This window comes from Poromitra crassiceps (genome assembly GCF_964638095.1).
Source record: "Poromitra crassiceps genome assembly, chromosome: 5".
In the NCBI taxonomy this organism is placed as follows: Eukaryota; Metazoa; Chordata; class Actinopteri; order Beryciformes; family Melamphaidae; genus Poromitra; species Poromitra crassiceps.
The window spans coordinates 14,623,340-14,637,242 of NC_139642.1; the positions used below are offsets into that span (position 1 = coordinate 14,623,340).

General features: G+C 41.6%; 1 protein-coding gene across 1 annotated transcript in view; it reads left to right on the forward strand.

The window, feature by feature from the left end:
- Nucleotides 1–4,070: 4,070 nt before the first annotated feature.
- LOC310776325 (uncharacterized protein) overlaps nt 4,071–13,903 on the forward strand; it is a gene marked incomplete at both ends in the record, with an annotated part of 32,110 nt that continues 22,277 nt past the window's right edge. The window contains 6 exons of the mRNA XM_083636526.1: nt 4,071–4,877; nt 7,506–7,516; nt 7,805–7,963; nt 8,160–8,377; nt 8,689–8,764; nt 8,919–9,099. Coding sequence (XP_083492652.1) covers nt 4,071–4,877; nt 7,506–7,516; nt 7,805–7,963; nt 8,160–8,377; nt 8,689–8,764; nt 8,919–9,099 — 1,452 coding nt within the window. The remainder of the gene's footprint in view (nt 4,878–7,505; nt 7,517–7,804; nt 7,964–8,159; nt 8,378–8,688; nt 8,765–8,918; nt 9,100–13,903) is intronic.

Consider the following 13,903-nt stretch of genomic DNA (forward strand, 5'->3'; position numbering starts at 1 on the left):
TGTGAAACATCTGTGATCGCATTAAAACAAGAGGTCATTGAAAATTGGAATTCCTATATTAAAGCACATTGTAAAACAAAATAAAGCGCTAAAGCGTTCCTTGTGTGTGTGTGTGTGTGTGTGTGTGTGTGTCATTCTGTCCAAGTGCGAGCATAAATGATGTATGCGTGTATTTGCATATAGAGCGGGGGAGTGAGATCCGATCACAAGTGATCACTGGAGATGCATGTGGAGACACATTCTAACGTCAGCTGTGAACTGACGTACTTAGAGCTGTCCACTTGTGATCAGATCACCCAAGACGCATGTTAATAGGTCTGCACAGGGCCTTGATTGATTGATTTTAGTAATGTATCATGCATTCATTCGACGATGCTCAACCCTCATGGGTTTCCAAGACACACACAAAAATACAAAATACAACAATAAACTATAAGCTATGATGCTACATTCAAGTTAACAGTCAGCATACTGCTCAGACAGCAAAACAAATCATTCCATCACTTCCTAAGCAAAATGTTGTGTCTTTGCTGCCTGACGAATACAATCTGCTGTGGGGAAGATTCACTTTATTTAAACACAACTTCAGTTTCTTGAATCATAAAGAGCACTTCCCTTGCATCATCATATTGCATCATCATACACAGTGCAATAGAACCAAACATGAATCTCTGTTTCAATGTCATGTAATTCACATGGTAAACAGAGGGGGAGCATGAAACCTACCAGTCTCTAGTGCTAAGGGAAGAGTTCCAGAGCGTAACTGGGCACACAGATCTTTTCAGTATCTCCAAGTCAAACTTCACATACTGTAGGGCTCCACACCGTAACTGTCTTTTAGACGATGATATGTTCTTAGTTTGGGTTGATACCATAAGTCAACAGACCGTTTATCTTTATAAAAAAAATAAACATATTACTCAGTCTCTCGGGTATTACATAATAACCTGTTATGAAAAATAAATTACAAATTGTTCGAATAAAATTGGGATTTCAATTCATTTGCCCAGGGATGTCTATGGGCGATGTCTTAATTAAATATCTTCTTAGTGAGTCTTTGATCAAACATTCTCACAAGTCTATTCCAGAGTCGCAGCATTTGACTTTTGTGTCTGATGCTTGGGGATTCCCATCCCATATCACCACATATCACCATAACTGAAGTGAATTTATGAACTCCTAGAAAGTAACGGATGGCTCTTTAATGCACAGTGTTACAGCTTGGATGATCACGCAAACCCCAGAAGCATAATCTGACACAGGACAGACACAAGAGTTATACAGTTGTGTGTGTGCAAGTATGAAATCCCAGATTACCACAATGTTCAACTTTGTTCAGCACAGAACCCAACCAGCCTTAGAGCGGTTCACTTGTGATCAGATCACCCAAGACGCATGTTAATACAGTAGGTCTGAACAATTGATTTGGCCTGCTCTCAGAACAGTCACCACACTGCTGCAAAAAGTTAGTTGTTTTCATGCTAAATTCAGAAGCAAAACTCTCCGTCCTCTAAAATATGAATGGAGTCACCACTTACAATAGTAATCATGTTTGTTGTTGGTTCTTTTGAAGTAAACTGGGATTTATTGTGTTCATATACAAGAACCCCCCCCCCCCCACACACACACACACACACACACACACACACACACACACACACACACACACGTAAAGATGTAAGATATGAGATATGAGATACTAAGATACTTCTTTTCATTGTGGGAACTGGGTGTTTCCAACAGGATGAGAAATGTGAACAGATGTTTGCTTATTGTCTCATCAACACATGGATAAAGCTGCATAAAACGTGGTTATGGAGAAACATAAAAGAGGACAGTAGAACTTTATGATGAGCGTTCCTGTGTGGATCATTAAGCAACATCACAGGAGCGGTGCTGTATCTCAGCACGGCTCACTGGGTTGTAGCACGAGGGAGGGCGCAGGTCGAAGGTCATCACAGCCTAGAGGAATACAGCTAGATCCCCTTTGAATTCCTCACAATTGAATCTTTTCAAACTCCTCTTTACTAGTATTACCCTGGGTGGTGTCTTTGGAATCGTGCTTATTTTAGTTATAAATACAATGTTGTGGTCAGGCCAGCTAACAGGATACACACCGGTTCACAGCTCAACTCTGACCTCTCCATCTAGACAAGGAAGAGGCTTTCAGGAGTGGAGACAAAGACAGGTTTAGATCGTCCAAGTAGTCGTTGAGCAAGGCAGTGAATGAGACCAAACGACAGCACTCAGGGGGATTTCAACAACAGCTCTCTGCCAACGAGCCGTCGTCTGTCTGGACGGCTGAAGGCCATCATCAACTATACAAGCCTAAGCCCCACCTGGCCAACGACCTGAACACGTTTCACTGTTCATTTGAAAGACAACAGGACAGACCTCTCACTAGCCCTCTCCTCTCCTCCCATCACTCCAGGATAGGTCTGCTTTATGATCTGATCTGCATTCTTCTTACTGTATGATATGGTGACAATATGGAACCCTATTTACTGAACTAGAATGTGAATCAGGCTTAGAGGAAAAGGAAGTCAAGACACATTTATAAATAATGTATCTCTGCTGAGACCTAATAGGTGATTATGAGCTGAAAAAATTAAAGGATAAGTTCACCCAAAAATGAAAATTCAGTCATTATGAATCTACTCGCCCCCTGCTGATGGAAGGATGGGTGACGTTTTTTAGTCCACAAAATGTGTGACTAGAGTTTCATAACAAAACACTGTTGCAGCATTCTTCATAAACAATAAGAGCACCACACAAAGTATACTTCCTGGTTCGTCAGGGGAAAAGTGAATGGGCTTTTAGAATGGGGATTTCACTTAAATCCATAAAATAAGGTCTGTGGTTAACAAAAGATTATGGGAATTTGGGTTCCGCATGATATTCTTCATAAACGTGAATAACTTTTGGAACATAAATGTGTTTTTTAACACGGTTTTTAGAAAACGCTTCAAAAGGCATACCAGTGATTAACGTTCGTGAAGATTATCCTTATCCATAAACCTTTGTTAACCACAGATGTTATTTGATGCATTTAAGTGAAATCTCCATTCTAAAACCACAAAGACTTTTCCCCTCCGACGAACCAACATGGCGGCAATTTCTGCTTAAGCCTACAAAAATATGTCATCCCTGCAGTACTCTATTTGCATCTCAGGGCTTGTGGTGACTTGGATTACACCAGGTGAGCAGTATGGATACATTTCTATTTATTTATTTATATTCTGTTGTTTGTTTTCTGTTTAAAAGTTGGTCACTATCCACATCAATTGTTGAGGATAATTCTGCAACAGTGTTCTGCTGTGAAACTCCACAAATGTTTTGTGGACTAAAGCATGGGGGTGAGTGACTCATTTTGGGGGAACTAAACTCAACATAAAATTTTGCAAATAATTTCCTCTTGGATATTCTCTTCTTCTTCCTCTCTCTCTTTGTGTTTGTGTCTCATATATCATTTCATATATATCATTTCATATAAAACTACTACCTGCTTTTTCTACACAGCAGCTTTACCACAAGTTGTTCTGAGGAGAAGACATTTGCAGCTCCCTCCATTCCCAGTCCCTTCACACCTCTTTACATCTGGCCAATCACTGTGGAGGGGGAGGGGCAAGCAGAAGCCCCCTCAGACCTTCAGGACACGTCTGAAAGCCTCTCAGAACAGAGCATAAAAGAAGCTTCACCTTCAGACCTAAACCACAACTTCCACTGAAGGACACTTCAACCTGCTGCTGACTCCACACACTGGACAGGAGACTTAGAGAATACTGCCACTTCAACCTGCTGCTGACTCCACACACTGGACAGGAGACTTAGAGAATACTGCCACTTCAACCTGCTGCTGACTCCACACACTGGACAGGAGACTTAGAGAATACTGCCACTTCAACCTGCTGCTGACTCCACACACTGGACAGGAGACTTAGAGAAACGTGACTCAAGGAGAAAGTAACGTCCAGGGACTTTTCTAGAGAGAGTGGTGCCAAAACTGACACGGCTCACTTCCACCTTGAGCTGTTTGCCTGGTGAGTTTTCAGCCTTCACTCAGACAGAACATGGCTTCACTATCAGAGGAGGATTTCTCCTGTCGTGTCTGCCACGACATCTTTAAAGAGCCTGTTGTCCTGTCGTGCAGCCACAGCTTCTGTAGAGCCTGTCTGCAGAGATGGTGGACACAGAAACAAATACGTGAGTGTCCATTTTGTAAGCAAATATCTTCAAAGAATCCACCTGTTAGCTTGGTGTTAAAGAACCTGTGTGAGGCGTTCTTACTGGAGAGAGATCACAGAGCTTCAGCAGGATCTGAGCTTCTCTGCAGTCTGCACAATGAGAAACTCAAGCTCTTCTGTCTGGACCATCAGAAGCCAGTGTGTGTTGTTTGCCTGCATTCAAAAGCACACAGCAACCACAGAATGAGACCCATCAATGAAGCTGCACTGGATCTCAAGGAGCAACTTCAGGAATCACTGAAGCCCATAAAGTTCAAACTAGAGATCTTTAAATATTATAAAAGGAACTGGGATCTAACAGCAGAACACATGAAGGTCCAGGCCCAACACACAGAGAGGCAGATTCAAGAGGACTTCAAGAAGCTTCACCAGTTTCTCCAAGAAGAAGAGGAGGCCAGGATCACTGCACTGAGGGAGGAAGAGGAGCAGAAGAGTCAGACGATGGAGGAGAAGATTGAGGGTCTGAGCAGAGAGATAGCAGCTCTTTCCGACACAGTCAGAGCCGCAGAGAAGGAGCTGGAAGTTGAAGATGTCTCGTTCCTACAGAACTACAAGGCTTCAGTGGAAAGTCTTCCAGTCCAGTCTTCCCCGGTGGAGGACCCCAAGCTGAGCTCAGGAGCTCTGATAGACACGGCCAAACACCTGGGCAACCTGAGCTTCACAGTCTGGGACAAGATGAAGGAGATGGTCTCCTACACTCCTGTGATTCTGGACCCCAACTCTGCCGGTACAAACCACGTCATGTCTGAAGATCTGACCAGTGTGACATGGGGAGAGAGACGGCAGCTTCCTCACAATCCAGAGAGGAGCATCTACTTCAATGGTGTCCTGGGCTCTGATGGCTTTAGCTCAGGAACTCACAGCTGGGATGTTGATGTTGGAGACATTCCATACTGGGAAGTGGGTGTGATAGAGTCTGAGTGGAACAAAGACCACCATGGATTCTGGAAAATCGGGTCATATCCTCAATATACTCAGAAATACATGTCATATGAATTTCCAGATCCAGTCAGTTTTCTTCCAGTAAAAGAGCTCCAGAGGGTCAGAGTGGATCTGGACTGCGACAGAGGAAAGCTGTCATTCACTGATGCTGATACCAACACACACCTGCACACCTTCACACTGTCTTTCACTAACATGCTGTTGCCATGGTTTAACTATAACCCTACAGAGCATGGGTATAATGCATCTAAGTCTTATCTCCCTATGAAGATCTTACCAGTGAAGGTCTCTGTAACCAGGGAGCAACTGAGTTAGAGGTGATAGTGGTGGATCTCAGTACTGCAAGTGTTTTTACTGTGCCAGAATGTAAACACCTTTTATGATGATCTGAATCATCTCATCTTCTAACCCAGTCATCTGGATTTCTGACTTGAGTCACGATTATAATTCCCTGAGACTCTACTTGGGTTCTGGTAGAGTTATACTTTTGTATTTTGATTAGTTTTATTATTCTTAATATCTTAATATTATTGGTAGTAGTAGTAGTAGTATTTGATTTTTAACTTTCGTTTTCAATTCAGTTACTTTCCAGACTGGGTTTGTTTGTTTCAGTTTAGTTTTTATTGTTTTTTTTAATTATCATTATTTTTTATATTTTACGTAATAAACATATATGCACCAATTCATCAGTTAGACTGTGGAACGCTTCCTTTAGCGCTAGAGACTGGCAGGTTTAATGCTACCCCTGAAGACAGACTCTCTTTGCTATGTGAGTTAAGTTCAATTGACAACAAGATTCATTTTTTCTTCTACTGCTGCATACTAAGATGCAAGGGATGTACTCTTTAGTAAAATGTTCTCTTAAATATGTTTTTTTAAATGGATGATATGAGAAACTTGAGCTGTGTTTCAAGAAAGAAACTTTCTTTGTAGCAAATTTGATCTGTCAGGCCTGGTGGGAACAAAGATCATTTTGTTTAGAGAGTGATGTAATGATTTGATTTATATATTGCATTGTTTGAGCAGTATGTTGATTTACAATTGAGGTTGATTTAAATGTACCACTGCGATCTATGTTGGTGTCTTATAACCCATGAGGGCTGGGCACCCTGTGTGCATGACATGCAAATAAATCAATCAAATAAAATAAAATCCTCCACATGCTTGTTGTGTTGCAAATTTGACCAAGTTGACAAAGACAAAGAAACGTTTTAAGTCAATTTTCGAAGTATTTTTTTTGGTAACATCTGTTTTATTTAATTTTTTCCATATCTAGTTTTAATTTTTAGTTTAGTTTTAGTTAACTAATAACCTTGGTTTCTGGTGACATCACATGGTACTTGACTTCGACTTGTACTTCAACGACTTTAAAAGGTGTGTAAAGACTTGACAAAATAACTGGTGTTTGTGGCTCAAAATAAAAAAAAGTCACCGAACTAAACTCGCAAATAATGTCCCCTTTGAAATTCTCTCTCTGTTTGTGTCTCATATATGACAGATGTGGACTGAATTATTTGGGGGAAACACTTGATAGGGGTTGTGTACCTGTGCACTCGATTAAAATATCACCAGGGAAAAATGCATTCCAATAATATCCCCGTCTGGTTTTTTGTTTTAGTTTTTTACAAATTGCACTTTGCTGCCATAGTGTCTCTACTATCACTCAGTCATTTCATATCAAAACTACTACCTGCTTTTTCTACACAGCAGCTTTACCACAAGTTGTTCTGAGGAGAAGACATTTGCAGCTCCCTCCATTCCCAGTCCCTTCACACCTCTTTACATCTGGCCAATCACTGTGGAGGGGGAGGGGCAAGCAGAAGCCCCCTCAGACCTTCAGGACACGTCTGAAAGCCTCTCAGAACAGAGCATAAAAGAAGCTTCACCTTCAGACCTAAACCACAACTTCCACTGAGGAAGGACGTCAGAAGCAGGAAGGAATACTGGAATACTGCTGCTGACTCCACACACTGGACAGGAGACTTAGAGAATACTGCCACTTCAACCTGCTGCTGACTCCACACACTGGACAGGAGACTTACTGCCACTTCAACCTGCTGCTGACTCCACACACTGACTTAGAGAAACGTGACTCAAGGAGAAAAGTAACGTCCAGGGACATTTCTAGAGAGAGTCAGTGGTGTCAGTTGAACTGACAAAGGCTCACCTCCAGCTTGAGCTGTTTGCCTGGTGAGTTTTCAGCTTCAATCACTGAGTTTTCAGCCACTTATTATTGTAAAATGTTGTAAACAGCAATTCCAGTGGTCTACAGCCGACTGAATCAGCAGGATTCTGACTGTTGCTGTAACTGTACTACAGCACAACGATGGGTAAGAAGCTGACGCCACACACGAGTGAATGGATCAGAGAGATGTGGAGGGAGGGCTACAGCACCAAACACATCGCAAAACACCTGCAAGATTCTGGTGTGCACGCTACACTCGACAGGATCAGATTCCACTGCAGGAAAAGGCCCACTGAACAGAAGCGGCGCACAGCCTACAAACTGAAAAGGTTTGCTTTTGATTTGACAGAAACTGCAAAATACCCTAACGACGGAAAATGATCACACCGTGCATTGAGTTAAACAGTTAAATGACTGTTCTTTTATATTTCAGCTCAGTGTGCGACGCCATAGGTGCAATGCTGATGGCCGCCCCCGAGCGCAATCCCTGGCAAATTCAAAGTGACCTGGAGACGAATCACAATGTGGGCATTGGAATCACGTCGATAAAGAAGGCGATGAAGACATTTCGCTCGGAATATGGACAAGTTCGGTAAGCATACTGTATTGCAGGAAGCCAATGATGAGCTTTATTTTAATTATAATAATAATGCACTTATTATAATACATTATAAATATTATTATTATTTTATCATCATTCTTTAGAGAGCCAAAGTCATGCCCACTTTAGCAATTTAGCAATATTTCGAATGATATTACAACTATTAATTATTGCCTTCTTGTTTCAGTACCGTCCCACTGACACAAGAGGTGAACAGAGCACTGCGTTTGCAGCAGGCCCGGGAGTGGATCGCCTCTGGGGAGAAGTTTGATGATGTCTTCTTCACGGGGAGAAGCACTGTGGTTCTGGAACGACCCGCCAAGAAGAAGCCGAGCCATCCCGTAGAGCTGCACGTTTGGTCCGGTATTAGTCGCCAAGGACCCGGGCCGTTGCTGATTTTTGAAGGTAGGTAGCCGCCTGCAAAATATGTACCACAATGGCACATCATAATGACATGTCTCACCTAAAGCTGGACATCAACTGTGTGTGTGTGTGTGTGTGTGTGTGTCTGCTGTAGGGTTTATGGATCAGAACTTCTATGAAGAACAGATTATACGACGAGTGGCGGCACCCTACATAAAACGCTATTTTGCTTTTACTGGACACCGTTTCTTTCAAGGTACAAACATATTGCTGTCAGTCAGAACATTGCCGTATATCTGTGAGTAACACACATCATTAAATGATTTATTTGTCTTTTGTTGACTTTCCAACAGACAATAACCCCAAGCACACCGCGGCATGCCTGTGTATAGAGAACGAAGGACTGAACTGGGTGAAGACACCAGCAGAGTGAGTTTCCTAACAATGTATTAATAATAATTATTATTATTATTATTAGTATTATTAATAATAATATTATCATTATTATTAGTAGTAGTAGTTATGTTGGGCATGTATCCATGTTGTGAAGTCACTGTATTGACTTTGTCATTGACATCTTTAGGTCGCCCGATTTAAATCCCATAGAATTGGTTTGGCCTTCACTGAAGGAGTTCATTCAGCGTGAGAAGAAGCCGAAGACCAAGAAGGAACTGATGGAGGCAATCAACACGTTTTGGTCCACGACAATCACCAGAGAAGACTGCAACATATACATTGACCACCTGGACAATGTTCTGCCCAAGGTGGTTGAACTCAATGGTGCACCGACAGGATTGTGATGAGCAAGCAGCCATATGTATTGCCTGTACCTGTATTTACTGTGCAATATAACCTGCTGTAGGCTAATGCCTGTACCTGTATTTACTGTGCACTATAGCCTGCTGTAGGCTAATGCGTGTACCTGTATTTACTGTGCAATATAACCTGCTGTAGGCTAATGCCTGTACCTGTATTTACTGTGCAATATAACCTGCTGTAGGCTATTGCCTGTACCTGTATTTACTGTGCACTATAGCCTGCTGTAGGCTAATGCCTGTACCTGTATTTACTGTGCAATATAACCTGCTGTAGGCTAATGCCTGTAGCTGTATTTACTGTGCAATATAACCTGCTGTAGACTAATGCCTGTACCTGTATTTACTGTGCAATATAGCCTGCTGTAGACTAATGCCTGTACCTGTATTTACTGTGCACTATAGCCTGCTGTAGGCTATTGCCTGTACCTGTATTTACTGTGCACTATAGCCTGCTGTAGGCTATTGCCTGTACCTGTATTTACTGTGCACTATAGCCTGCTGTAGGCTAATGCCTGTACCTGTATTTACTGTGCACTATAGCCTGCTGTAGGCTATTGCCTGTACCTGTATTTACTGTGCACTATAGCCTGCTGTAGGCTAATGCCTGTACCTGTATTTACTGTGCAATATAACCTGCTGTAGGCTATTGCCTGTAGCTGTATTTACTGTGCACTATAGCCTGCTGTAGGCTATTGCCTGTAGCTGTATTTACTGTGCACTATAGCCTGCTGTAGACTAATGCCTGTACCTGTATTTACTGTGCACTATAGCCTGCTGTAGACTAATGCCTGTACCTGTATTTACTGTGCACTATAGCCTGCTGTAGGCTAATGCCTGTACCTGTATTTACTGTGCACTATAGCCTGCTGTAGGCTATTGCCTGTACCTGTATTTACTGTGCACTATAGCCTGCTGTAGGCTATTGCCTGTACCTGTATTTACTGTGCAATATAACCTGCTGTAGGCTAATGCCTGTACCTGTATTTACTGTGCACTATAGCCTGCTGTAGGCTAATGCCTGTACCTGTATTTACTGTGCACTATAGCCTGCTGTAGGCTATTGCCTGTACCTGTATTTACTGTGCAATATAACCTGCTGTAGGCTAATGCCTGTACCTGTATTTACTGTGCACTATAGCCTGCTGTAGGCTAATGCCTGTATTTACTGTGCACTATAGCCTGCTGTAGGCTGCATTTGTTTTGAGTTATACTTTTCTTTGACAGCCGTGTTCTGTAATCAGAATTCCCAGCCATTCCAACATGTTCCAATACTGTCATACTTTTTAACATTTTAAATAAATTGTACTTACTTGAGTAGTTTTTTACTGAATACATTTTACTCTCACTCAAGTACATTTGCAATAAAATACAGTATGCACTTTTACTCATTAACAGGAAGAGCCATGTAAAGCTAGAATACAAAAAAAGGACACTCACAAAAATTTCGAATAATAATCATCATCTCAACATTGCACGGATTGTTGGCGTGTACTTTGAATAGTTATGCAATGACCGTTAATGTGGTCAATGGTTTCTAAAGATCACCTGCTTGAATAGCGCATTCACGCCTTGGACACCTGACCTCTACAGAATGCAAGGGAAGGGGAGGCTGTGGAAAGGAGTCATGTCGTGACCATATGAATATATTTGAACGTTGTGACATTCCTGCTATATGAATGGATGAGGACAGGTGGACTTTGCCTGTCATTTGACACAGCGTGCTAAACATCAGTTAGATTGTTCGACATGAGTTTCCATACATGGAATGTATCATGAAAGGCTCCCATTGAGATCCAGAGATTATTGTGATTATTGTGGTACTGAGTTCAACTAGACCAGGGGTGGGCCCGGCCCCGACCTCACTCAGTCAATTTCATTTTTTTTCTTCTTCTTATTTTTTTTTTTTACAAGGCGGACGTTTTTGGTTAGGCTAGGTTAGAGTCTAAAAAAATATATATATATTTTACTGTACAACCGAGAACATGTCGCTAATGGCGTTAGCATTGTCCATCCACATACTGTTTAACGTTAGCATTTGAGCTAACGCTATTGTAACAAACTATATCCAGGATGCACATTGCACATGCAACATTACTAATCTGATTAATATCATTTGGGTGATGTACCCCATCGAATTGCTGTGGCGGGCTGTTTTAAAGCTAGAGCAAAGTTTCTGGTGTCATCTGAATGGAAGAATTATTCCATTTTGAACATGAAAAATATAAATGTTGGTATAATAAACTTTGATTACCAGTCCTTTTCATCAAATTAGTAGCTATAATTGGGAGTGATGGTGTTACAGTAGGCTACTGGTGGAAGTGCACGGTCACAATCTGGCCCTCTGGTAGGAAGGAATTTTTTGTGTGGCCCAAGTTGCCCATCCCTGAACTAGAGTATATATATTATATATATATATATTATATATATATATCATTCAGCTGTAGCTGAGGCTGAGCCGAAGTTTTGTTTTGTATTATTGGTTTGTTTGTTTTTATTTAGTTTAGTTTTTCTGTTTAGCTTTAACATATTTTCTTCTTTTTTTCTCATGTGAACCACATAATGCAACCGAAGTTTGTAAAATTCAAAATGAATAACTATATTGTAAAAAAAGAAGACAAAGAACAAAAAAAATGGTGGCTAGCAGCAGGACTCAACATGTTTGGAGTTTCAGAGAGACTGTGTCACGCTGGTTACATGCCAGTGTCTATTCAGAGTATTGTCCTAACCAGGTTAAGATCAAATATAAACATAAACTAAAATGATAAGCCCTGGTTCACAGCTCAACTCTGACCTCTCCATCTAGACAAGGAAGAGGCTTTCAGGAGTGGAGACAAAGACAGATTTAGATTGTCCAAGTAGTCGTTGAGCAAGGCAGTGAATGAGACCAAACGACAGCACTCAGGGGGATTTCAACAACAGCTCTCTGCCAACGAGCCGTCATCTGTCTGGACGGCTGAAGGCCATCATCAACTATACAAGCCTAAGCCCCACCTGGCCAACGACCTGAACACGTTTCACTGTTCATTTGAAAGACAACAGGACAGACCTCTCACTAGCCCTCTCCTCTCCTCCCATCACTCCAGGATAGGTCTGCTTTATGATCTGATCTGCATTCTTCTTACTGTATGATATGGTGACAATATGGAACCCTATTTACTGAACTAGAATGTGAATCAGGCTTACAGGAAAAGGAAGTCAAGACACATTTATAAATAATGTATCTCTGCTGAGACCTAATAGGTGATTGTGAGCTGAAAAAATTAAAGGATAAGTTCACCCAAAAATGAAAATTCAGTCATTATGAATCTACTCGGCCCCTGCTGATGGAAGGACGGGTGACGTTTTTTAGTCCACAAAATGTGTGACTAGAGTTTCATACAAAACACTGTTGCAGCATTCTTCATAAACAATAGAGCACCACAGGAAGTATACTTCCGGGTTCGTCAGGGGAAAAGTGAATGGGCTTTTAGAATGGAGATTTCACTTCAATCCATAAAATAAGGTATGTGGTTAACAAAAGTTTATGGGAATTTGGGTTCCGCATGATAATCTTCATAAACGTGAATAACTTTTGGAACATAAATGTGTTTTTTAACACGGTTTTTAGAAAACGCTTCAAAAGGCATACCAGTGATTAACGTTTGTGAAGATTATCCTTATCCATAAACCTTTGTTAACCACAGATGTTATTTGATGCATTTAAGTTCAATCTCCATTCTAAAACCACAAAGACTTTTCCCCTCCGACGAACCAACATGGCGGCAATTTCTGCTTAAGCCTACAAAAATATGTCATCGCTGCAGTACTCTATTTGCATCTCAGGGCTTGTGGTGACTTGGATTACACCAGGTGAGCAGTATGGACACATTTATTTATATATTTTATGTATGTATCATCAGGCAAAAAATAATTCAAACAATATCGCCCCTCTGTTCTATTGACACATTGCACCATGCTGCTGCCTATAGCGTCTCTACTATCATTCAGTCATTTCATATCAAAACTACTACCTGCTTTTTCTACACAGCAGCTTTACCACAAGTTGTTCTGAGGAGAAGACATTTGCAGCTCCCTCCATTCCCAGTCCCTTCACACCTCTTTACATCTGGCCAATCACTGTGGAGGGGGAGGGGCAAGCAGACCTTCAGGACACGTCTGAAAGCCTCTCAGAACAGAGCATAAAAGAAGCTTCACCTTCAGACCTAAACCACAACTTCCACTGAAGGACACTTCAACCTGCTGCTGACTCCACACACTGGACAGGAGACTTAGAGAATACTGCCACTTCAACCTGCTGCTGACTCCACACACTGGACAGGAGACTTAGAGAAATGTGACTCAAGGAGAAAGTAACGTCCAGGGACTTTTCTAGAGAGAGTGGTGTCAAAACTGACAAGGCTCACTTCCGGCTTGAGCTGTTTGCCTGGTGAGTTTTCAGCTTCACTCACTGAGTTTTCAGACATATATTGTTGTAAACAGCAGTTCATTTGTCTAAATGTACCTCTGTCAACTCACTGTCCTTGTTTGTTTAGACAGCATGCATAGATGTTTTTCTGTGTGAGTACATTGAGAGCAATGGAAATTGTAGTCAGAATCCGTGTATGTCTACATAGTTGGCCAATAAATCTGATTCTGCTTCTTCACTCAGAGAGAAGATGTTTTCCATGTCAGAGGAGCTCATCTGTCCTCTCTGCTCTGAGATCTTTGAAGAGCCTGTTGTGGTGTCGTGCAGCCACAGCTTCTGTAAAGC